Below are 26,150 nucleotides of genomic sequence, written 5' to 3'. Positions count from 1 at the left end.
CCGGTGGGATGCTCTCCAAGGTTAAGAATCTGCTCAACTCCAATTAACACGGAATTTAAAGAAAAACTATAAAATGGTAGTTAAACCCTTTAACGCTTTCATTCTTACTCAAAATCAGTCCAGCTGTGTAGTCTGAGGCTGCAGGAGTTAACACCACCAAGCCCTGGCCACTGCAGCACTAGGTACTGTGCCTGCAAGTCACTAAAAAAAGAAAAATGGAAGAATGCCTTTCCCCTTCAGACCAGGGGGAGGAAAAAAAAAAATTAAATAAAAAAAAAATCTGAGGAAAAGTTATTAACACTAAATCTAAAATGATTTGCAAAGGAATAGTATGTAACAAATGGCTTGAAGTAGTCTATTAAAAAACTGGGGAGATTTTGATTTCATAATGAGTCAGCAAGGCATTTTTGTTAAAAAAAATCTCATTTCCTTACAGAAACAGTTTTTAGTTTTTAATGAACTTGTAAACAAAAAATGCTCCCATTTCAAAATAAAAACAAAATCCCAGATCATATAGATGTTTACAGTGATTACATTTATCTAAGCAACATACATACATGTTCAGTTGTAAGATGTTAACTAAATTTCTGTGACAAATATGCTTTTTTTTTTTTTTTAATACCAAGAACATTATAGAGTTAATGCAGAGTCCTAAGGATAATCTAGTAGTCACTAAGTTTTTCTTAAGTCTTCACTTTAGATGCTGTTATTTCTAGCACGGGTAAGCAGGCAGAGTCTTTCGTATGCTCAAACACTGGAATCTTTGGTTGCTACCATATCAGCTGGCTTGCAAACAAGAAGCCAACCATTTTAAGAATGTTTTAAGTGAACAACTTGCAAACCCCAGGGATGGATAAACCCTAAGAATGCACAATTGTGAGCATTTACAACCATCACAACTGTGGCTGAAGACTGTTCATGCCGTTCTTCTGAAATGAGATCTCAAAGCAGTATAGTTCAAAATAAAAGATTTTAACAAAAAAATTGGCATATGCACAATTTCTCCACCAATTTGTGTGTGTCAACCATTTAGTTAACTTTTCCACTTGAAAAAATGCAATAGAAAACTGGACACCATGTTTCACTATCTCAGTTAATATTCACAATTACAGCGGCTACAACTCGGGACACGGCATCACCAATGCTGCCCAGAGCCAGTTTATACTGAAATTAAGTTCTTTACACCAAGTAAATGGTTGTTCACAACCACTGGCTAGTGTACATATGAACTAAAATTCCTAGATTTGGGGAGAAACAAATGCTGCTCCGATCATCTGCTCTGCTTCTTCTGTTCCTCAATTCATGCTTAGAAACCTGTTTAAAAAAACAAAACAAAACAAAACAAAAAAAGAAAAAAACAATGTTAAAATTCCAAGTTAAAAAATATATATTTTTAAAAAACCACACCCAAAATTGGGAAATTGGGTGAAACTGAGCTAATAATTATTTTAGAGTGGTGACTCATGTTACAATCTCATCTATTTGAAGATGACTAGAGCTCAATTTTTTAAAACAACAAAAAGCCCTTTTCTGTTCTGGATGCCTTTAGGTAGGAGGGGTACAGAGTCAGTCTTCCCTCCCAGTCAGCATGTAATTCTCAAGCTAGAGAATTACTGGTGATTTCAATGAACTTGTTTTGTTTACTTCCATTATTTCTAGTACCTATGTGTTTAAGTATCTATCAAATGAATGAAAAATAGATAGCTTTGCCTTAAAACTAGAAAGTATGTAACGTTTTAATCGTACTATGTGCAAGAAAGAAACTTTCTGCACATTGTTTCTGATACAAGTAAACAACAGTAAGGTTTAATAACAAATATACTCAACAAATAACCGAATCATTCCATGGAACACAATCCTGGTAAGTGTATGACTTTTATACAGAAACCATGTACCTTTCAAAATTCTTTGCTTCCATCAATCACATTACAAAGGTGAGGTTTTGCCCCGTTTGAAAATATAAACAATTAAGGCCTTGGGGCGGGGATGGGGGGATGGTGTGTCTTTATTTACTAAAGCCTTCCCACCCTATAAACGATACCCTCCTCCCACACAATTAGACTCTGAGACTTCCACCTCCAAGGAGGTTTGAATAGAAAAACAGCTTCAGGTAATAGCTCCATATTCCATCTGTGGCTAAAGACTACTAGAGGAAATGCTGATCTCTATTACCTGCAAGTTCCATCTATGGCTAAAGGCAGAAAGGAAATATGCCCACTTCTCACCAACTTCAAAATCCCATCAGTACCACCTCTCTTGTAAGAGCCATCCTTCTAGGTGTCTGTACCCCTTGGTGCACCCTCCCCCCGCAAACTCTTACAGCTGCCTCATTACTGCTCCTTGTAGCTCACTTTGATCTCTCACTTCTTCAGCACTGACACCATGTTTTTGTTAATCAGTAACCTTCCCCCTTTTTTGTGCTTTTCAAGCATTTGTTGGACCATCTCCAACAGGCTTTGTGAGATAAATAAAAATACTATGCTTCTATAATTTACTTTGCATGAATGTAGGCCCCTCTCTTCCAAGATAACATCAGACATTTATATACCATTTCTTGGTTAATACTGTCTGACTTGGTAACTTAAGTTTTTCCATTTGAGGGCAGAAAGTCCTCTTCATCCACTTAAAAATATATTGGGCTAAAGACCTGAGGACAAACAAGTATCAAAACACTTCTTTCTCTCTCCACATTAACTAATGGGAGTTGGTACAAAACAGACCTTTGTTGCCTGCCCAAGTACTAAATTCATAAAGCAAATGCCAAAAATGAAAAACAGTGAAACTTTCTAAAAATGTACTTTGCCACAAGGAGTATTATCTATTTGGTGTTTATCACTAAAAAGAAGTACAAAGGTAAGCATAAAAAGAGAACCCTGTCAAACCAAACCTGAATTAAAATTTTAAAATAAGACCATATTCTGTAACCTAATGCCAATGTTAGAATACTATAAAGCAGATTAAAACTATGAATTAGCTAAAGAGAAATGACCCTTACCCACATGAGCATTTAAGTCCCGCAATTATTCTTAAATATGGTTAACGAAAAATGTTTACGCAACTACGAAAATGATTTATCATAGCTATGCAATTACATTACATTGAGCAATTTAATTACTATGTTGAATATCCAAAGAGCTTCAAAATAGAAACCACTGTCACTAAAAAGAAGGCTTAAGTTATATTGTCAGTCAAAATATTAGAAAACTCTCATCTTTAATAGGGATAAAAATTATATCTAGATAAGAATTGTACTGTTCATCTTTTAATCTGATATTTTAGAGATTCCTGGGTCAATTAATGATTACAATTGCTTAGGGGATAAGATAAAGGCTAGCCTAAAAATATTCCCGGTAGAAGAAAGCAGTCAAACGCAGATTTAACTCTTCAGATTGGTCAACAGTAGGATACTCCACCCAGGGATCAATGTTTCTCCAGTGAACTGTCCTAAGATGTTACTGAAGTTTAAGAAAAATCTCAATGGGAGCATTCAGTGGGTATTCAACATTTAATCTTCAAGTGCTGGTATTCTTTTTCCCAGTGTGCTTGAGTCCTTGGTTTTTATCTTGTGGTTTAGGTGGTCTCTCCTGGCCTTCTGGCTTCTAAAAGTCCCAAAACCCATCTTCACTGCAACAACAGTTACAATAAGGAATGGATCCCTTTGTTCCTTTAAAAAAAAAAAAAAAAAAAGGAAAAAACAAAGTTAAAACAGAGTTGGATGATCACTGGGACCACTGAGTTAATAGCTACATTTAAGTTTCTTTTCAATCTGCAAAAGGAAAAAAATGATTGTATTTATTTCACTATGGAGATTCTCCCCTTCTATCCCTTACTCCAAAATTTGAAGAGTATATATTGGCTTTTATTTGTGAATTCACTTCAGATGTCCCTGATTTTCTTTTCTTTTCTTTTTTTTTTTTTTTAAATAGAACCACAAACTAGTTCAAACAGCTATTTATATAACAGTATGGCTTGGAAGTCTGTGATGGACCTTTGAAATTTTGGGATCCTTTCACAGCAGAAAACTATTTTTTCTAGAAAACAATTTTTTAAAAGGAGTCTGAAGACAAGATCCATTCTTAAAATGCAATGTCATTTATCAGTCAACTTTTCTACAACATGCCTGTGTGGGTTTTTTGGTTGCACAAAAATCAGAATCAGGCTTGGACAATTCTGAACCAGACTGGCACTATAAACGTTAAAGAAGAAAAACAAACAACTACAGTAACTTTTCCTAACTAAACTAAAAATGTATTAAAAGTTGGGAAAGATATAAGATAGATTTTTACTTTTATCACTACAAATAAACAACTTAAGTATACAAATACACATTACCGCTAAAATGCATTAAAAAAAAAAAAAAAAAACAAAAACAAAAACAGACTAACAATCTGCTTTCTTTTGTCTTCCCTATTACAGAATTCCGAGGTTGTTGAATTTTAAAATACCTGTTACAACGGACTCCTTCCCCAACTGGTAGATGGTCTGCATTCTACACCACTGAGTCACAGCAACACTGCACTCTTCTAGGTCTTCCAACTGTTGTGGTCTCCATCCAGACAATCTGACAAGTTGGAAGTTTTTGATAGGTCCAGCAAGCCTTGAAGATGTGGGCTTCAGATCGCCACAAATCAATTCTTGCACACTTCTCTTCACTTCCTGTTGGGTTACTGGGCTCTTTCCTCTCCAGTTGTACTGTCCACAGTGAAAAAAGCTGACAAAAATTTCAGCGCGCAGACGTAGCTCCCTGGCACTTCTTTAGACTGAGTGTATTCAGAGAAGATCAGTTTCCAGATATTTCAAGGTCTTCCCCTGTGATTTGGGTTACGTTGCTGAGTGACCAGCCACGTTCCTAGCAGCAATTGGTGAAGTCAGAAAAAGTTAAGCTAGAGATAAATGGTAGGTGAATCCCAGTTAATACTGGAAGGCAATTCAAGGAAGACCACGGACATGGTAGGAAAATGTGATGGAAAAATACGGAAGACCACGGAAATGGTAGGAAAATGTGATGGAAAAATACTCCTATCTTCTATCAGCAATCTGACATCCATCTATATTATGATAAAACTACACCTGATATCAATGGTTGGAGCAGTGAACAGATGGATTAAGATGATGAGAAAAGAAATGTGAGGAACCAACTTGGCTTCACTACCTTCCGAAATTCTCCCCATCTCTGACCTCAGCTAAAGAAATGGTGGATTTAACTGGATTCTGAATGTCCTAAAAATATTTCCTTTTCCTTTAGTACTTCTTAATGTCTTGAAAAGTACTCTCCTGATAATCACATATAGTTGAAGGAAGTGAAATGAATTTGAAAGTGCCTCAGATGTGAATCTTTTATTTTTCTCCTTAGTATGTACAAAAAAGTAATCATAATCTCACGGCACAAGAGCACTTCAGATTAGTACAGACCATAGTAGGCTTTACAAGAAATGCCTTGTTTCTTAGTCTTTTGATGGGCTTTGGAATGGAGTTATTTCAAAAGATCTTTTCTTTAGAAAAGTAATTAGCAAAGAAGTCTATTACATATAACAAGCCCATCTCAGCTAAGGCAGACTTTAAAGAGTCTTTGGCCATTCTTAGTGAACTGCTGAAACAATCTACACTTTTCCACGGAAGACACATTTGATATAAATTTATCAAAAAATAGAAGTAATATAAATGTTAGTTACCACCACCATTTGGGGGATTTTTCCAGGAATACATATTCCTACAATATATAGCCCTACTTACTGAAGATTCATTAAGAAACTCAATTCTCTGTGGAAAACCTGAGACTGTAACACCATGAACGGAAACTGGTATGATGTATTTAAAAAGCATCTTCTAAAATTTTAATTAGAAAATGTACTATGGTGTTATCATCACTGAAAGCAGATTTCTTGGAATCAGCAAACAGCTGAGCTGAATGAACTCTTCCTTGAATAAAAAACTACTGTACTGGACCTTGACAGAATGTGCTTTCAACCACTCTTATTAATTAGAGACTGAAATCAGGAATAAGTAATCTAGAGTGACTGTCTTCAAACTCCAGACCTCAGAAAAGATCTGGGGTTGGAGTTAAGGAAATGGGCTCTCCATTCTTATTCCCTGCCACTCTCAAACCTGCTATACTTTTCCTAGCTTCATACCTAGGGGGTTTCATGTGATAGTTGTTGGGGACACTAAGCTCTCTAACGAAAATAAATGTTTTCAAGAAGTAAAAAGATCAAATACGACTCTGTTGTTTGTATTCTGTGGCATGGCACGTTTTAGCAGCAAGGAGTATTTCACTTGAAATCAAAATATACTACTTCAAATGTTTCTCTGAAAGTAGTCAATGATAAGTGATACATTTTCCGCAAAGTCCAATTCTTCAAAATTTTACAGGTTGGTGTTTATGAAAAACAATTTGTATAAACCCTGGGTCTAACACTGCTACGAAAATTTTGCAAGATTTTCTTTTCTTTCTTTTTTAAAAAATTAAACTCTAAAAAAATAATAATAATAAATTAAAAAAATTAAACTCTATCCCCAATGTGGGGCTCAAACTCATGACCCTGAAATCAAGAGTCGCATGCTCTGACTGAGCCAGCCAGGCACCCCAAATACCCTGTAAGATTTTTAAGTTGCTTTTATGAAAAATAGTTACAATACAAAATTAAGGATTAAACTTAAGTTTAATTACAATTTCTTTCCAAGGAAACATACTAACTCAGTGGATCCAACTTCTCATCTTTAAGACCTAGGACAGGTAGGACAAAAATTCTTCTTGTTTATTGAGAAAGACACAGACAGTGGAACCAACTCAAAATAAGGGAATTCTTTCTGAAAGCTGCTGTATGCCTGAAGTGAAATGTTCTACATCAGACAAGATTTCAATCTAATTTTAGTTCTAGAAACTGCAACTTGTGATGATCCTATTATCCCAGCTAGCTTTAGGCAAAAATTGGTTTCATTTTATGAAAAAAAGCAAATACCCTATAGATATCAGGTGTAACAAGTCCTAAGTCTAGAACGTTACACTGGTATGACCATTTCTGAGAGATACTACCTAGCAACCTACCTCATTAAGAGTTTGGCACTGTGGTTAGTCATGCAATGATTAAAACACTCAAAAGGGACAATTAAGTCCCAACTGAGACACAGAGGCAAGCGTTAGTGTTTGCTATCCTGAGCTGAAATTTCATCATCTAAGAAACCCCATTACATTAAGCCTTCAACTGTGAATCCTTCCCAAACACAGAAACATGGAAGAGAAGAATCTCAACTTCATTTCCTAATAGATGAGCTGCTGGGATGAGGATGACATCAGTGAATTATACTTCCTGAACAGTATCCTCAGGTTAGTGTCTCTTTTTAAATTACAGAATTTTTAAAAAAAACACAATACTAAAAATATAGACCCAAAGACTAAGTTCAGACTAAAGCAGTCATTCAGAAATTAAATAATTAGAAACCAAAGACCAAACCTTACCTGCCCACCACTTCCAGAAAGTAGGCAGGTATCAGGAGGTAAGCCCCAGAAAGGGCGCAAAGAAAAACAAAAACAATGAAACTGAGGAGTCGAACTGTATGGCAACGGTGACAAGAATGGAGCTGTGCCCTAACAGTTCCACTCCTTGTAGCACTGAGAGTGCCAGAGACAAACAGGAAACAGACTAGTAGTAGTTTGGTGGCATTTGCCCCAAGTTTCTTTTCATTTTGCAAAGCCTAACAGCAGAATTCAATTCCATAACGAGCCCCCAGACCCTGAATATTTGCAAGATTTTATAAAATAGAGTCCAAAACAAAACAACTGTTTTGACATTAAGAACCTTATGTAGTTAAATAGCCACTAAAAGAGACATCTGGTTTTCGACTTAGGAAAGACGCGTCAAGCTTTTCAGTTATTTGAGCATTTAAAGAGCACAAAGGAGATGCTCTGAAACTGAGAAGATAGACACTTTGGGGGCAATGCCAGACTCACCTCCGGAAATTAGATCATGTTCACAATTTCCCATTTTAAATGCTAAAACATTAACATGCAGAAAAAAATTTTTAACACTGTTAGTCTGAAATAAAGTCCAAATACCATAACTAACCAGATTCATTATTAAAAATCAACAAGTGTTAGGTCTAGGATTTTGGATTGATTGATTATACCATATTCCCAACACCAAATGTTTATTTTGGAAAGGGTTAATGAATGAGTAAAAAAGATGCAGTTGTTAAAAATGACCCAAAATCCCAAGAGAATGATATAATATATATACACACATATATGTATATACATATACATATATATATGAACAAGGACATTTGGGTTTAAAGTTAGTAGTCAAATTTTCCAAGGACGTCTTTTTTTAGAAACACAGAGCCAAATTTTTATTTATTTTAAAACCACCTCCTCGATCTAACACTGTTAGAAATGAATGAATTACCCAATTTTGTATTCAATTTGTTCCCTGTAACGTCACTTGGTTCTTGGCTACTAACCTTTCATGTTACTCTTGGTTTTGTCAGTTTGCTTGCCTGTGGGGGTTTGGGCCTGCTGACCCTGCCCACTTGAAGAGGCTGCCTGCTGTGCTGCTTTCTGCTTTAACATTGTCCAATCAAATGTGTAGTCATATTGGTGGTTCAGGGTCCTGGAAAACATAAAATGATATATGTCAATCCTTTAATAATAGTCTAGTTAAATACTCTATTGAGCTTTCAAGACAGTGAGGGACTTTCTAAGGAAATCAGAGTATTTTCTCTTAGGTATGGTAGCTTCTAGAAGATTTCATTCCATATACATGACTTTTTAACTGTTCAGTTCATTAATTCCACTTTTTACAAGTCACAACTGAAGGAGAATGATGTCACCACTTCAGTCTGATGTATTCATTAAGAATAATCTTTTTCGAAAAGAAGCCACCTTTCTTACTTTCTAGAAAGAGGCAGGGGAGTGAGAATGAACCGTAGCATAACAACAAAAACATGGAGTCAAGCTGTCAATTATCTAGGGAACCACCCAACCAGGAGGTACCTCCTAAGAACTAATCAGATAAGTTTAAGAACACAAGCTTGTGGGGGAGACGTGTATGCTGGTGGCTTGCAAAGACGACTTTTCTGGGGTTAGAGAATTACCCCCAATTCTTACCCTCTTCCAACTAAGACTTCAGGCCACATGTACTTTATTCCCTCCAACTAAGACTTCAGGCCACATGTACTTTATTCCCTCCATGCTCAAGACCACTTCTGGGTTGCACCTAGGGAACCCTAGAGTCTGAGGCCTGACTCCACACAATCATAGGCCCCATAACTATCTTAATTAGTTGATTTTGTTATTAACAAAACAAACTGTATTGTTATTAACAAAAAAACTGTAGCAAAGCTATAGAGTTCCAAGGGCCACCAATAATCACTTCTAATATGAATGGCAATTATCGTGGAAAAGTTAGATTCTACTTTGAGTCTGAATCAACAGTTTCTCCAACCCAAACTAAAAAAATTCCAAGCACATTTGCACCACAAATGGGAACATGCCAAACTCAGTCTCTTTATTTTTTTTAATTTTTTTTAAATTTTTATTTATTTGACAGACAGATCACGAGTAGGCAGAGAGAGAGGAGGAGGCAGGCTCCCTGCTGAGCAGAGAGCTCGACGCGGGACTCGATCCCAGGACCCTGAGATCATGACCTGAGCTGAAGGCAGAGGCTTTTAACCACTGAGCCACCCAGGCGCCCCTCTTTATTTTTTTAAAAAATATTTTATTTATTTATTTATTTAACAGACAGCGAGCAAGAGCAAGCACAAGCAGGGGGAGCGGCAGAGGGAGGAGGCTCCCCACTGAGCAAGGAGCCCGATGTGGGGCTAGATCCCAGGACCCCAGGATCATGACCTGAGCCGAAGGCAGATGCTTAACTGACTGAACCACCCAGGTGCCCCTCTTTTAGTGTTTTTTTCCAAACTCAGTTTCTTAAAATTTTATTCATATGGGTTAGGTCTGCTTTTAATTTGCTACTTGTCAGAACAGATGTGTTGGGTGGATTTAACTAGTTTCCCTCACTAGAGTCTACAGTCTTAAAAACGCCTTAAAAACTGGCCTGAAGGGGCGCCTGGGTGGCTCAGTGGGTTAAAGCCTCTGCCTTCAGCTCAGGTCATGATCCCAGGGTCCTGGGATTGAGCCCAGCATCCGGCTCTCTGCTCAGCAGGGAGCCTGCTTCCCTTCCTCTCTCTGCCTGCCTCTCTGCCTACTTGTGATCTCTGTCTGTCCAATAAATAAATAAATAAAATCTTAAAAACAAACAAACAAAAAAACTGACCTGAAAAGAATGCGGAATAGCTGCCTCAGATACATGTAATCCGGGGCTTCCTCAAAGCGCAGCCCACGACAATAGTTTAAGTACATGGCAAATTCTGCAGGAAACCCCTACAAATTCAAGAGTTAAAACACAAAGTAAAAAAAACAAGAAGAAGTTTATTTAGGACAGGAAAATAAATATTTAAATACAAGTAAAAAGTGTTCTTGAGGAGAGTGTTTCACTACTTTGCCACAAGATCTGAGAACTAAACTATAATATGACTTGGTATCCTCATAAATCCTGACCACCTGATCATGTACACCTTTTAATACTGGCAGGGGAAACATGGATCCTTTCCCTACAGTATAACATTCTTAAATAATCTGGATATCCAACTTGCTATTATTCTGTCAGTGTCTAATAATTCAATGGCAACAATGAAGAAATGACCAAATGAAAGCCACCAAGTTTCTTTTCCACAACAGGTCAATGAACTGGCACTTTCTCCCCAATTATGTAAGGTATAGCTGTATATAACTATACAAACAGAAAAGTAAAATCACCAAGAGTACAAACATATAGCACAACCACTGTTGTCATACAGATCAATCACGAACAGACTGGGTTTGGATTTGGTTTTTTCCCATAACATTATCATAATGCATACATAACATATTCTGTTTTCCCACTAACATTATATTGCAATTATACTTCTGTGTTATTTCCAACCTCTTCACAAGCTTCTGAATGGGTGCATAATATCTAGACCAGTGAATACATCATAATTGTTTCCTATAACTATACAGTTAGGCGATTAAAGTTTTTCTTTCATAAACATTATTAATAAGTACAGCTGTGGGCATAAACTCTTTACGTGCTCAGCTTCTTAGGAAAGATTCTCAAAAATGTATTTAACACATCTATAAGCCTACAGATATTAACCGCCAAAAAGCTTTTGCCAGCAGCAATGTAGAAAATGCAAAAAAATTTAAACAAAAATCTCTACACTCTGCTTTGAGTACATGTTCATGTGAAGGTTGTAAGTTAAAAGTCTCTTCCCACAACCTTCCAATTCTGAGAAACTTCTCACATGCAGGAGGTTAAGGTGGGATAGAATGGACATACTTGCAGTACTTTTACTCACTGCATTGACATAAACAGATTTCATTTTTATGCTACTTCACTGCTCCAAGAGTGGACAGCTGAAGTGATAAATATATTGTACATTTTATTTAAACTCTTAACATGACTTTAAAATTTGTAATATACATTCATGGTCTATGTTAATGTTAAGCAGCATATACCAAATGAATTTGCTTTTATGTGTATCACAAATAGAGCTAAACAACTACAAGTCAAATAGTTTACTTCATGCATTCCTACCTTATAAAAACAGGCAAAACCTTATTAACATAAGAAAACTACCAATATCATAAGTTATTACAAATATGAAATATGTAGTTACCACTGGACTATGAGACTAAAAATAATCTCACTACTTTATAGTTAACACTAAAATTATGTGTTCACTGCACCCTCAATCAATTGTATGTGGCCAATCCGTAAAGACCTAGTTCATTATTTCTAGATCAAAATTAAGACATAACCCAGAAGCAAACAATGTACTAACCCTCCCTCCCTTTTTTCCTGTAAAAACGTCTGACTTCTCCAGTAATCCAAATGAATCGTGATGTTGCACAGATATAGTAGTGTACAGAAAACAAATTTTGCTTCTTGAACTATACAGATTTTAAAGTTAACTGGGTGTACTATAACACATGAACATTTTATTCACTGACCTAAAATGTATTTCATAATTTAAAACAAATCCCAAAGAGACTCAGAAAAGATGACAGTCTCTTACCCACGCCAACCCCTCCTCCTTTACTGTAGATCTAGAGATGGGAAAAGCAAATTTGTGGACAGGGAGACATTAAAAACATCACCTCTCCCCATTCCACAAAGTACTGTTTCAATACCATGTTCACTTCCCCCTTCTAACACCCAACTATGTAATTATATCCTGTTTCCTAATAATTTCAGGTATGCAATTGTCTCAGAGAGGACCATGCGGTTTTCTTTCAGTGGAAAATACCATGGTTATTCATCATGACACAGCTCCTTCTCCATTCTCAACTTACAGGCTTCTCTAACTAAAGTCTGAGATTTCAGGGAAGTGAGCCTGACTCAAACTGTCATCTATACTGCTGGACACTGGCTATTTTGGATTGCTGTGATCTGCCTTTGTTTCTCTACTCCTTGATGTCCCTGACAATTTTCAATATCCTTTCTTTGCTAGCACCAGTTTAGGGTTAAGGAGAATATTTCCTGATTTTGTCAAAAATTGGTGAGGTTCCACTAGAAAACTTTACCTGCCCTCTTCTTCCACTAATTTTTAACAGATTATAGGGTCCAAACAAACGAGAAACATAAAAGGCTTATTTAAAATGACCCATATATTCAAGCCACTCCAAGATACTTAGAATTACCAAAACATACATTTAAAATGGCAAATAGGTAAGAATAAGATGTTTAAATTCCAGACTTCTTGGATTATTTATTTAAAAAAAAAAAGAAAAGAAAAGAAAAGAAAATAGCCATTATGTACACTTACCTTACATAAAACTTCAACAGGAGTGGACATCTTCTTTTCACTAATCTTTTCGTATTTTTGCTTTTTTGTTGCAGCCTGTGGAAAAAAATAATCAAACAGAGACATATTTACTACTACTGAGAAGAACCTTTTGAGTTTAACCCACTAGACATAAATGTAAACTTGAGACAAGAGAAATCATAACCTAGAATAAAAAAGAAATCAAAGTACAATATACAAAAATTTTCCACCCCTAAGCTGTTAGTTTTATGTGAGTTTCTACTTTAAAAACATTTTTAGCTGGGGGCACCTGGGTGGCTCAGTGGGTTAAGCCTCTGCCTTCAGCTCAGGTCATGATCCCAGGGTCCTGGGATCGAGCCCCGCATCGGCTCTCTGCTCGGCAGGAAGCCTGCTTCCCCCTCTCTCTCTGCCTGCCTCTCTGCTTACTTGTGATCTCTGTCTGTCAAATAAATAAATAAAATCTTTAAAAAAAAACAAAAAACAAAAAACATTTTTAGCTGTTAGGAAAGAGTGAGTTAATAAGAACATGATTTAATGGGTGAAGTTAAATCTGAAATGAGTTTTCACAACCCATATTCAACATGAGGGAAGGAGATAAATAACCAAAAACAGTGCCCATCATTTAGTAATATTAGTATGTGAAGTGAAAATAATTTTCCAATGTAAAAATAATTAATAATGGATAGAGCTACCCACACAAGCATGGAGCAACTGTCTAGTTCACAGATGCTCAATAAATACAGAGACCATTTTCCTTTAAAGGACCAATAAAATGGGGCACCTGGGTGGCTCAGTCGTTAAGCGCCTGCCTTTGGCTCAGGTCATGATCCCAGGGTCCTGAGATCGAGCCCTGCATCACGCTCCTTGGCCTGCAGGAAGCCTGCTTCTCCCTTTCCCACTCCCACTGCTTGCATTCCCTGTCTATGTGTGTGTCTCTCTCAGATAGATAAAATCAATCTTTAAAAATAAATAAATAAGTAAGTAAATAAATAAATAAATAAATAAAGGGCCAATAAAGTGTCAAAATAGCCTTTAAATTCTAGGACACGGTAAGTTATCATTAACACTCACAAAAGTCAAGATGAAAGTACTAATTAATAGAAACAAATGTTAGGATAATTAAGTAAGATAGCTAATATTACTAGAAGAACCAGTTTTACTACACATAAAAGTATACATTTTCAACATACTGGCAATACATCAAAATGAGACCGTCTCCACCTTTAATTAGCCCATGTCAATTTCCATTCAGATAAAACTACAGGTTACCAATGGGTACCTGCTTACTATTCTAAAGGAAATTAAATCTTTAGGACTGACTACAGGATTCGATTACCTTTATATTCTTGCTAAAATGATCATATTTTATTTTCCAAAAGATAAAGAGTAAAGATAATTCACTCTCGGAAAGCCTCATGTTTGAAAGGGATCTTAAAGTTCATCTCCAATATGTATTTTTATTCTTAAAACAAAAAACTGGTAATGAGAGTCTCATTTACCTTTAGTCCTTGCCATGGCAGGCTGGTTCTATTAAAATACATCAAAACATATCCTAATGATTCCATGTCATCTCGGCGACTAGAAAAGAAAACGTAAAGTTATGAGTTGGAATTTTTATGGAAAATGTGAAAGAAAGGCAGGTACCCAAGAAGTTTTCCCAAGTGAGGAGAAAGAGCAATTTGGTGAATTGTGAAAGAAGGTGCTTAAAGTTTAAAAAAAAAAAAAAAAAAAAAAAAAAAGTTCATAAAGAGTTACTTCTAAACAAAATTTTCTCACAGAACACGAAATCATAAAATCCAACAGTCCTGCAATTTGATTTCTAAAGAACAAAAAGGATTTAGATGAACAACTTTCTAAATGAAGTTAATGAAGATGGAAGAACAAAGTAGCAGGACACTTTATTAAGTTTTGCAGAAACTTATAAAAAAGAACTTGAGGGGGTGCCTGGGTGGCTCCGTTGGTTAAGCAACTGCCCTTGGCTCAGGTTATGATTGCGGAGATGGAGTCCCACCATCAGGCTCCCTGCTCCACGGGGAGTCTGCTTCTCCCTCTGACCTTCTCCCCTCTCATGCTCTCTCTCACTAATAAATAAAAATCTTTAAAAAAATGAAATAAAATAAAATAAAAACTTGAGGAATCCTGAAATAAATTAACATTTTATTTATTTATAAAAAGATTTTGTTTATTTATTTAAAACAGAGGTGAGACAACACAAGCAGGGGGAGTGGTAGGCAAAGGGAGAGGCTCCCCCTGGGTGGTTCAGTCTGCCTTCGGCTCAGGTCATGATCCCAGGGTCCGGGATCAAGTCTCTCATCCTGCTCCCTGCTCACTGAGGAGTCTGCTTCTCCCTCAGCCTGCGGCTCCCCCTGCCTGTGCTCTTTCTCTCTGACAAATAAAATCTTTAAAAAATAAAATAAAACTAATTAAACATCTATATGAATATATATACCCACATACACTGAACATTTCCTAAGCTTAAAATTCTTCTCTTCAAGTTTCCTAACCTGGAAGCCTATCATTTATCATTTCTATGCTTGTTTTAAGGAGCAAAAACTGACTGAGAAAAGACAACAACAAAAAACCAGAAATAGAAAATAGAAGACAGAAACAGCAAAGAGATCATGACAATGTTTACCTCAATCCAGATCCTATTAATTTACATAGGAGTGAAAGGGTAAAACATGAGATGATGGCCCAACCACCCCCTCTTGGTCCATCAGGACTCAGGTAACATTTTCCTTGTAAAAATAAGAAACTAATGCATTCTTCTCCAAAACTTATATTACTAAAACATAAAAAAAGTCCAAGATCAGCATTAAGAAAGTAAGTACTATCTTCAGCTGCAAGAAAAAAATATACATCAAGATAAAACTGCATGTATGCTAACTTTCCATCAGGTAGTATTTTCTCCCCAAGAGAAACCTTTAACCTTTAACAAACCTTTAACCTTTAACAAAAACAAAAGGTCTCTCATTTAATTGGCTTCTCAGCAGGGACTAAAGCCAACAGGTAAAAGGATTAACAAGCATCCTTCAAATCCTCAGCCAAGAGACAACTTTATATATCAGAAGAAACTAGTTAAAATATTTCCAAAAACCCTTTAGTGACTATTGCTATGGAGCTGATTAACTCATTAATTTTTCAAACTCACCTCTGTTCAATACCAAGATGTGCATTGATGCTAGCGTATCGGGCAGTGCCAGTGAGATTTTTATCTTCTCTGTATGGTATGTGTTGCCTTGTCCTGTTGTCTCTGTACTTTTTGGCCAAACCAAAATCAATAAGGAATAACTTTAAAAGAAAATAAAGAGGTATTAGGCTTCCAACCTTGTTCAAATGAACTGCTTTTTAGTCATTAAATGGCATTTATACTATCTAGTTTAACTGTATCAAAATAAAGTATCACAGGCAGAAAACATGAATAAACTTAACACTTCAACAGGCTTCTACTAGTCCTCATCAAAAGAACAAGTTAAAAGAAAACAGTTAAGTGGTTGATCCTTGTGAGCTGAACCAACTTCACAGGCCCAGTTACTACACACTCAGGAGCCTGTCTTTAGAAGAGTAACGGAGAAATATATACATGTTTGATAGAGTTGAAAAGTGCTGTGTGCCATGATGAAATCTGTCATCCTGTTACTGTTGGTAAACAAGCATGAGGTTTCAAAAACTAAACATAAAACTATGTGGAATTCTTCCATTTTACAAAGGCCATTCTTCATTCAGTATGACAACAGAATGTTCATTATTTAAAATTAGACAACTCAAAGTTTGATACTGACAACAAAACCAAGATTTTTATTAACAAAAAATAAGGACTTTTTTAAAAAAAGCATGCATTACATTCTACAACTTCTCACTGACATTTATCCATTTATCAAGTTAACCTTCTGGGAAATACAGTAAGTTGATAAAAAATCTTTAAGAAGTACTTAGTATTTGCTTATATCAAGAGAACTTAAAATTAGTTTAAAGGAGCTAATAACTAAAAACCAGACTAATATTTTAGAACAAAATAATGTTTAGTGCTGTCTTATTTATATGGTACACAGGGAATAAGATACTCATTTATAATGTAGCTAATTTTTAAAAGTAACTAAAGTTTATTCGTCATGATTAACACTTTAAAAGGAGGAAAAAACCTGGTTTTGATCAAGAAGAAAAAAAAATCCAAAATACATTCATATTTACCTACCTTCTAAAGCAAAATAATCTTCAATTTTTAGTCTTGATCATAAATTCACTTATTAAAGTTATGTTTACAAAAATTATCCAACAAGGCAGGTCTATGTGGCCTTACAGTATACAGCCCTAGACTTTTTTCTCCCTAGTTATACCTACATTTTATAGTTCTTTCCATTAAGTAAATTTTGGATCCCTTCTGCCCAGTTTATAAACTGTGATGTCCTAGGAAACCTGTTACCTAGCCTACTAGGGTCTGTATAAGAATAAATAAAGTGACTGATTTAGAGAAAAGATGTGATCAAATATTTGCCTCTCTTAGGAGGATGAAAAACACTTTGACCAAGGGGTTCCTGGCTGGCTCAGTTGTAAGAGCATGAGACTCAATCTCAGGGTTGTTCAAACCCTCTATTGGGCATAGAGAGTACTTAAATATAAATAAATCTTGGAAGGAAGGAAGAAGGAAGGAAGGAAAGGGAAGGTGGGGGAGAAGAAGAGAAGAGGAAAAAAAACACTTGTATCAGGCAGGCATTGTACCCTAGCCTTTAACTGGACATCGGGATGGGAAAGACACTGAGGTTTGCGCTTGTGTCACCAGTGTAACAAGGAGATACTTATTTTCACCTGGTCTACTATAAAAGAATAAAGATTAAATTTTTAATAAAATTTAAATGGATGAGGGCTCACTAGTAAGATTAATTCACTTCCTCAGCAATTGCATTATTATACGTCAATGAGAAAGTCTTACAAAACAAAGAGAAATTAAGCTCACACTCAAATGGGCTCAGCATACAAATATTAAAATGAGCAAAATACATTTCTGTTAAGCAAACCAAAAATTATGACTTAAGTTCTCCAGATTCACACTGAAAAGAAAACAAGGCAAAACAAATACAAAAGGACATCCAGCTTCACAGTATCTTTAAAAATACCCCTAAGAATTATGTGGGTTTTAAACAAAAGATGATTAGGACATAGACCCTCCTCTAAAGGATATTTTCTGGGATTGCTTCTTTTAGTACTTCAAAGCAGAGGAGAAGACAGGAACAACTCTCACATGATTATACCTGATAGTTTCATTCCTGTCTAAGTCTATATTCAGCAGCTCCATTTGCAACTCAGTAACCAGACATTTTCTAATAACTTTATAAAAGATTATTTTATGAAAACTCAGCATTTACTAGAGTTCTTTCCTTCCACGACTCTAAAGGATGAAATGTAGTTTATTAAGAAAACAAACACTATCTTCTCAAATATCTCCAACTTTATTACAAAACAAAAGCTACAAACCAAATCAACTCTAAATTTTCTCTTATAAAAACTGAGAATGAATGAGTCAGGAAAAAGAATTATAACTGCTAAACAGAGCTATCTTATTTTAAGAGCAAACAACTGAAGAGGAAGATTATTTAAAGTAAAAAAAAAAATCTAAATCTCTTGGTAGTTCATCATCTGGTACTATCAAGCTTCTTTAGCAGCCCTCTCTGCTTTGAATTTAAAAATGAATATAAACATAATGGAAGTGTTTACATGACACCACCAGATACAACCAAAGATACAACCAAACAGCCGCAAATATATAAACAATCAAACAAGGAAAAGTCAATATTCAGTAAGTTGTAAGATAATGTATTTTTCATAGGTTTGCATATGCAAAAGAAGTCTAATTTTTTTGGTAGGTCAAGGTGCTTTTCTGTGCATTTGTATTTAGTGTTCCAAGTAAAATCTGTTCCTGTCTTATAGAATGCAAGGCATGTGGGGATGAATTAATGTTGGACATACTGGGGTAACCATCCAGCAGAGGTGCACTGTTCTCAGAAACACTATCTCTAATTTTTTAGTATATCGAGCAATTTTTCTCTTAACCAGGGGCCACATTTCTCTGACCTCCCCAAAAATTCACACACAAGATAACTTTTCTTCACAACCCAGCTAACCTGTATGTAGAGAAAATAAACAATTCAATTTTATGGAAATTATTAAATGATTCTACTACAAAATATAAATTAAATGTGTGAATGAATGGATAAGCAAACATAGGGCACTAGGTGCTTTATAATGTGCCTAATTACCCAGCAACTCCTCTCCCTACCTCCAATTAAGAATCAGTCACAATTATTATTTCTTTGTGAATGAAAGTTGAGTTTGAATTTCGGAAACCTATTTAACAGCAGAAAATGGTACCTGGAATAATGCTGGGCAGTATGGAAAAGGATTAAATGATCACCCAGATGATGTATGTGGTACAAAGTATAGAACATACTTTGAAACTACAAAGTATGCTCATAAACCAGATACAACTTTTCTCTTTTGATTCCTCATGCCAATATATACTTCCTTCTCAGTATACACTAAATTGTATGATGAAGATTCATTTGCTCAAGAAGTTAACAAAGCTCATTAACTTCTATGAAAGTAAAAGAAAATGTGAGGAGTTCTACCTACATAAAAAATATTTTAAAGAAAATTACTAGGTGTTTACTTAGCTTGCCAAACACTAAATCATCAGGTTATGCATTCCTTTAATTTATCTTACGTGTTATTAATTGGCAATTATTTGGTAAGTGCTTCAGTGATATTACTGTTATACTGTCAGACTGCAATGTCTTCTAGTTCCAGGGCACATAATGCTCTTTCATCATCTCATGCTATTTGGTTGAAGTTGGAGAATTCACAGATTGAGGAAAATCAATTCTAGAAACACTAGATCTCAAATCTGATCTACACTTACCTGAAGTTCACTAGGGAAGGGGAAGAGAGTTGAGGCAGAATATATTCATCACACAGCACTGATGCAACTGAATTTAGATATATTTCATGCATTAAGTTCTTCAACTCCAAATACATTTTTAAAAACTAAACAGTCTATCTCAAGTTTACCATTAAAGAATTTCAATACTAGACCAACATATCATTTCCTCATGTAGGATGTTAGAGATCTAAACATAATCCTATTTTCATTTAGGTTTTCTCTAAACTTTACAAATTTTAAGCAAAAGCCACAAAAAAAAAAAATCTTAGTAATGTTATATGTTTGCCAAGTATGTCTGAATAATGCCAACGTAAGAGAGCTTGAGCAAGATCTACATTCTCCAGAATTAAAACAAAACAAAAATAATCAAAATAAAACAATAAAAAAGAAAAGCACATGAATTTGGGATTGAGGTTGGAATAGGAGACAGTTTCAGACCTGGTTTAATCCTGAGAAAGATGGGTCCTGAGAAGTACTAACAGTCATGCTTCTTTTCCTCTTCCCCACTGGAGATTCTAAACACTAAACAGACAATAGAGGGTGGCAGTGCATCAAACAGTATTGCTTACATTGCAACAATGGCCGGCGCAGACAGGCAACACCGAGGCATTAGAGAAAGAACAGGGTAGCCAAATGCCATCCTTCTTCCACCAAGCACTGTAGCTTCTCAGTTTTCCAAATAAAAATCACATACTCAAGAACATTTGAATTCTGGAAAGTACTCAAGTTTTTAATGCCACTATATTGTGTCACTGCCTGAATCAGGGATAGCAATGGTGACATTTGGCTCTTTTAATTTTTTTAATCAAAAATGGGGAATTTGGCTCTGCAATATTTGGTATCACAATCTGCCCTTCCCCAAAAAAGATTGCACAGGGGAAAAAAATCTTCAGTAAGGAAGAGGTAGAAGGCATTTAGTCACCTCAAAATTGGTTTTCATAAGCATGCAGGGCTGATTACTGGAAGAGATGAACAAATTCACTAAGATTGGAGTGGTCACTCCTAAAATATCAAATTCAGAACAATTTTCCGAGTAAGAAATTTGACTTAAAAACAAAAACAAAAACACCTCAAAAGCCCCCCACTCTTTTTTCCCCCATGAATAGAATACTACTACAACAAGCTAACAACCAAAGAATCCAGTCTCATAAAACTGGCATTTTTTTCAAACTACGATACAGAAAGAAAACACTAAAAACCAACTACATAAACAAAACACTAATCTAAAATGTTCAAGAACACATTTAGAATTTGAATCTTAGTTAAGTGAAACACTACACTTCTACTCTAGGGTCTCTCTGAACTGTATTAACAGCAAGCAGCTCCACAGTGGTTTTTTTTTTTTATTCTCTCTCGAGAGGACACAAGATCCTAAAAACGTTTTCATCACGGGGCAAATTGGATATCCTAACACAACTATGTAATTAACAAGCTATTTTTAAAGGGGGGGAGCGGAGAGGTATTATCTAGGTCATTTATTAAAGACAAAAACCATGTACTGCAATGTCGACATGCAGAACACAGATCACAAGAGGATAACGGGTTTTTAGCAGGAAGAAAATGGGGAAAGAGGGCTGGGAAATGGCCAAAGATCAGGGTCAAACTAACAAAACTGCCCAAAAAATTAAGACTAGTAATTTTTTTTTTCAATTTAATTACCAGGTTTTGCAATAACAATTAAGAACCTGGATGCTTCAGAGACAGAAGCTACATAGTATTAAAAAAAAAAATAAGCAGCAGCAGCAATCTGGGAATGGCAAGATAAGTTATATGTAGATATATACACCTTTCATTATTTAAAGTTTAGCTTTCAACAAAAAAATTTAATTTCCTAAAACTTGGTCAGATCAACATTAATGTCTCACACATTAACAAGTAACACCAGTTCTAATGGTAATGGCTACAAGTTGGCATTCATACAGGCAAACAAAGGTAAACATTTATAGCCAGACCTAAAAACACCGAACATTTCCTAGTTATTCAATAAAACAAATGGGAATCTTCCTTCCAAAAACAAAACAAAACAAAACAAAACAAAAAACCACAAAAACCAAAAAGCCCCAAGTTGTCCTGAAGTTGAGAATTTCTATCAGATCATCAGATCATAATATGCTTAGTGCATTGCCAATGCTGCCTGTCTGCCCGAGCTCAACATTGAATCGATAAATAAAAGCAATTCACTCAATAAAACTAATCATTACAGAAAAATTGTCAACACAGTTAGTTTCTAACTGCAGTCATGCGTCACTAGCTAAAACCCGATCACCCCGTATGTTAACCATTCTGAGACCCCAATGAACACTAATTTTGTTGTATGAATGTTTGTTTCACTTGACTATATATTTTCCTTTGAAAGGGGAAGGTGGGGTGGAGAATCTACCCAACTTGGCACCCAAGTAAGAAACTGTCAACTACTTTTGAAGCAGACCCAAAAGTTATCCTTTTGAATACACAAATCCAAGGACTGAAGAATTCTCATTATGATCATGCTCAGTCAGCAAATGTTAACGCCATGGTGATAGATGGGTCAGTGGTTCCCACGCTGGCACAAGCACATATATTACAAAAACCCACACTTTAGAGACAAAGGTTAAAATCTGATTTTAGCATTCAGGAAAAAAAGAATATGGGTTTTTTTACTATTTGAATGAGTGAAAAACAGATACAACTGTTTAATAATTAAATAACAGATATTACATTTCAGTATAAAGCCCTTGGGAATTTTTTATTTCCATACACGTAATTAACCTTGGTTGGGTAAGTTGGGAGAAAATTTACTTCAAGTTACTAAGTTAATAGAGTTAGCTGATTATCCTTCTAGCACAATCTTTTAAAGCAATCATCAAAAGCAAATACAATTTCCTATGACTTTTTAAAGACTGAAAGTTTACCAAAGCAATTCTTGGGAGTTTTTAAAACTCTTTGTTCTTTCATGCAAAGAACATTTGACTAACCTTATTACAGTGACGCCCAATACCCATTAGGAAGTTATCTGGCTTAATGTCTCTGTGTATAAAATTCTTTGTATGCACATATTCAATTCTACTGATCATCTGGAAAAAAAAAAAGAGGGGGTGAGAGATAATTATGTAATTTGAATTATGATACAAGAAAGCAACACATTATTTCTCAATTATTTCAAATAATTCAATTAGATCACATGTATATTTTAACAACTTCATTTAGAGTTGTCTGACTAACAAAATTTTTTGTGTAAAGGGAAAACAGGCTCTTCATTTATCTCTAGTTTGATGGATACTCAAGTATAAACCTGCCCTGTTCTCTGGCATGTTCTAGTACTGATTACAAACATAACAACATCTAATCTGGCAGGAAGGATTGGTGTTTGCAATTTTTAAATTACAAAAGTAATAAATTTAGACTTGTTTCAGTTAGAGCTAAGTCATCAACATTCCACACCCAATTCTCTGCCCCAAGGTAACCTGTGTTACAACAGCATGGCATTACCCATTTCCACGCTCTTATTTACACACATTGATGAACTCAAGGCACACATATGGGAATGGAGATGTTGACCAATTCAAAGATATAAGCTGTTATTGTTTTAAACTGAAATAAAAGCATCCTATTCATTTTATTCTTGTCTGCTTCTTTTTATTAACTTAACATTCCTGGAAGTTAGTAGCATACAACAAAAACATAAAACATGGGGACATACACATGCTAGGTTTTATTTCTTAGATGCTTTTTGAAGTCTCCCATGTTTTTTTCTCCACACAAGTAATCACATTCAAAAACTGATGAGTGTGTCATTCTAACAACCTTTTCTTAATTTCTTAGAAATTCTGCCAAGTTAAATGGTGTAGGTCCTAGCACAGTTCTTAACAGCCGGTATAGATTCTACGGTATAGATTAAGTTTTCCCCAACCATTATTCCCACTGTAAAGAATAATAATGCTATTAACATATTTAAATTAAATATATCCTTACCTACTACTGTTTTTATTTCTAAGGGCTATAAACCCCATACAACTGTATGGAGAGAGACTGGGTTGATGCAGCTATCATTCTGATAGGTGACACCAGACTGTCTTAAAATAGGCTCTAACAATTCAGTTTCTAGCAGTACTTCAGAATATTCCTTTTCCCATTGGCAAACTTATTTTAGTTCCTTCTAAATTTTGCCAATGACAGGTACTGACCTCACTTCTTCGCTAACAGTTTGAAAGTCTGGTCATTTATTATTTGGAACTGCCAATTTGTATTCTGTCCATTGTTCTTTTGGCCTGTCCCTTTTTTAATCAATTTTAAGAATTCTTTGCATATAACAATCTTTTTTTATCTGTTATGTAAATAAATTTCAATTTTAAAAAACTGCCTTGTTAAAAAAAAAAACTGTCTTGTTACTACAGCATCACTTTTTTCCCCTATCACTTCTAGAATAAACTGTCAAATTATCAAATATGTCTATCTTTTCTGGAAGACACTTAAAAGTATCTGAAAATGTTTTCAATAACCAAAGACTAACTTTATCTTTCTACCCTATGTTCTTGCTCTTCTCAGTATATCTGTCAGGATTCTATTTTTTATTGTCCCCACTTTCTCTACAGCTTTTAATACCATACAGATTCTGAACTTTGACAAAAATGTCTCTTAAATCTATAATCTCTAGCTTAAACTATAATTTCAAGGAAGCAGATGTATATGCAATGTCCAAACAGCACATTTAGTTATTGCAGCAACTTGTACTTTATTAAAGAAGAAAAACAGAACATTTCTCTCACTTAATGTACTTAGTTGTCCTAGGCTGATACCCATCATTAAACCAGGATCATTGATTCACTGAGAAAAGGTGTGGCCAAAGATAATAAATGGCACCAACTACTTACCTTCAAGTGTTCTCTATCACCTAGAGCCAACACTTAGCAGCTAACTCCTTAAACCACAACACTGCTTTATTGCAACCCCCTTCTCTGAAATACATTTTTTTCTATTACCAGTGTACCCAGTATAGACTTCTATCACAAAACCTTGAACACTGTACCTTTTCCATTTTTTCTCTATAAACCATACACTCCTAGGGCAAAGGGACTAGAGTTCTTACTCTTCTCTGCACCCTCTGGTGCTAAGTAAAGCAGAAGGCCCTGAATAAATGCTCACTTATGAATACCTATGTGTTACAGAACCTATGGAATATAAACTCTTTTATTAGGATTCATTTACATGTTACGTATGAGGAGGATCTTAACTTTCAACGTTTGAGTTCTTAACATTCCACAATTAAAACAACGTAATCTGCTAATATTTCCTTGAGCCACTCAGTGTTTTTACATTAATCTTACTGGAATATCAGGCTCTGATTACAGAGAATGAACACTATTTTCTAATCCCCTGAATTTATACTTTTAAAAGTTCTACCTCAAATGCCAGTGTATCATCTCATTTTATTTTGACGTCCAATCTAAATTTTAAAAATGTTATTCTCTTCCACAGCATTTTTACCTATCAAGCCCTTTCTTCAAAAATCTTATAAAGAAACCCGCTATATTCTTCACTAAAATACAGATTCCATCTGATAAAACAATGTGAAAACTACTATTCTACAAGTTAGCAACCAATACAACCCTTTTTTGTCCTATGCCACAGGAAAACCTCTATTAAACTGAATTAAAGTAGTACACTTGAATGAGTATACCTACTATTATGTCTTTTTTATTTTTGCTGAACATAAGGTTACATAGCACTCTGGTTTATAAAAATTTACATTACAGTTAAATTATTAGTATTCTCAATTTTTATTTTCATCAAAATTCACATACCTGGTCAGCTAACATAAGTACAGTTTTCATTGTGAACCTTCTTGAACAGAAATTGAAGAGGTCTTCGAGGCTGGGTCCAAGAAGATCCATGACTAGCACATTATAGTCTTTTTCCTGACCATACCACCTAACAAAAGACAGAAAGGGAGAGCTTTATGAAAAGGTGATTAGCACTTACTATCACTAAATTTCTAAAAAGCTCTAGCAACAGAATAGTTTTCCTTATCTATTTATTTTATTGAAGTTACTACGGGGCACCTGGCTGACTTGTCTGTGGAGCATGCCACTCTTGACCTTGGGGTTATGAGAGTTTGAGCCCCACAATAGGTAAATGGATTACTTATAAAATAAAATCTTTAAAAATAAGTAAACAAATAAAGGTACCATGTATTTTTTTAAATCTACATTTTAATTGCTACACCCAAAGTGGTGCTGGAACTCACAACCCTGAGATCAAGAGTGGCATGCTCCACTGACTACGCCAGCCAAGTGCCCCAGTTAGGTTTTATTTAAGATTAAGTTTCCCTCGGGGCGCCTGGGTGGCTCAGTGGGTTAAAGCCTCTGCCTTCTGCTCA

At 35.3% G+C, this 26,150-nt stretch overlaps 1 protein-coding gene across 5 annotated transcripts in view; it reads right to left on the bottom strand.

Moving 5' to 3' along the window:
* Positions 1-593: 593 nt before the first annotated feature.
* Positions 594-26,150, bottom strand: part of LOC111140875 (casein kinase 1 alpha 1) — a 45,989-nt gene continuing 20,432 nt past the window's right edge. Inside the window, exons 3-11 of one of the 5 annotated variants that reach the window (XM_022493109.1) lie at positions 25,576-25,702; positions 22,750-22,848; positions 20,234-20,317; positions 16,013-16,152; positions 14,361-14,439; positions 12,862-12,936; positions 10,269-10,375; positions 8,458-8,606; positions 594-1,314 (exon numbers count right to left, since the gene is read on the bottom strand). In XM_022493109.1, coding sequence (XP_022348817.1) covers positions 1,307-1,314; positions 8,458-8,606; positions 10,269-10,375; positions 12,862-12,936; positions 14,361-14,439; positions 16,013-16,152; positions 20,234-20,317; positions 22,750-22,848; positions 25,576-25,702 — 868 coding nt within the window. In that variant the 3' untranslated portion in view covers positions 594-1,306. Of the gene's footprint in view, positions 1,315-6,603; positions 6,725-8,340; positions 8,607-10,268; positions 10,376-12,861; positions 12,937-14,360; positions 14,440-16,012; positions 16,153-20,233; positions 20,318-22,749; positions 22,849-25,575; positions 25,703-26,150 lie in introns of those variants that run through there. The other 4 variants (XM_022493112.1, XM_022493111.1, XM_022493113.1 and 1 more) reach the window with 4 other exon arrangements.

The sequence above is a fragment of the Enhydra lutris genome, unplaced genomic scaffold (assembly GCF_002288905.1).
Source record: "Enhydra lutris kenyoni isolate GAN:26980312 unplaced genomic scaffold, ASM228890v2 scaffoldscaffold5, whole genome shotgun sequence".
NCBI classification, from domain to species: Eukaryota; Metazoa; Chordata; class Mammalia; order Carnivora; family Mustelidae; genus Enhydra; species Enhydra lutris.
Note: the sequence above shows the minus strand (reverse complement) of the source record. Positions and strands in the feature narration are given on the sequence as shown.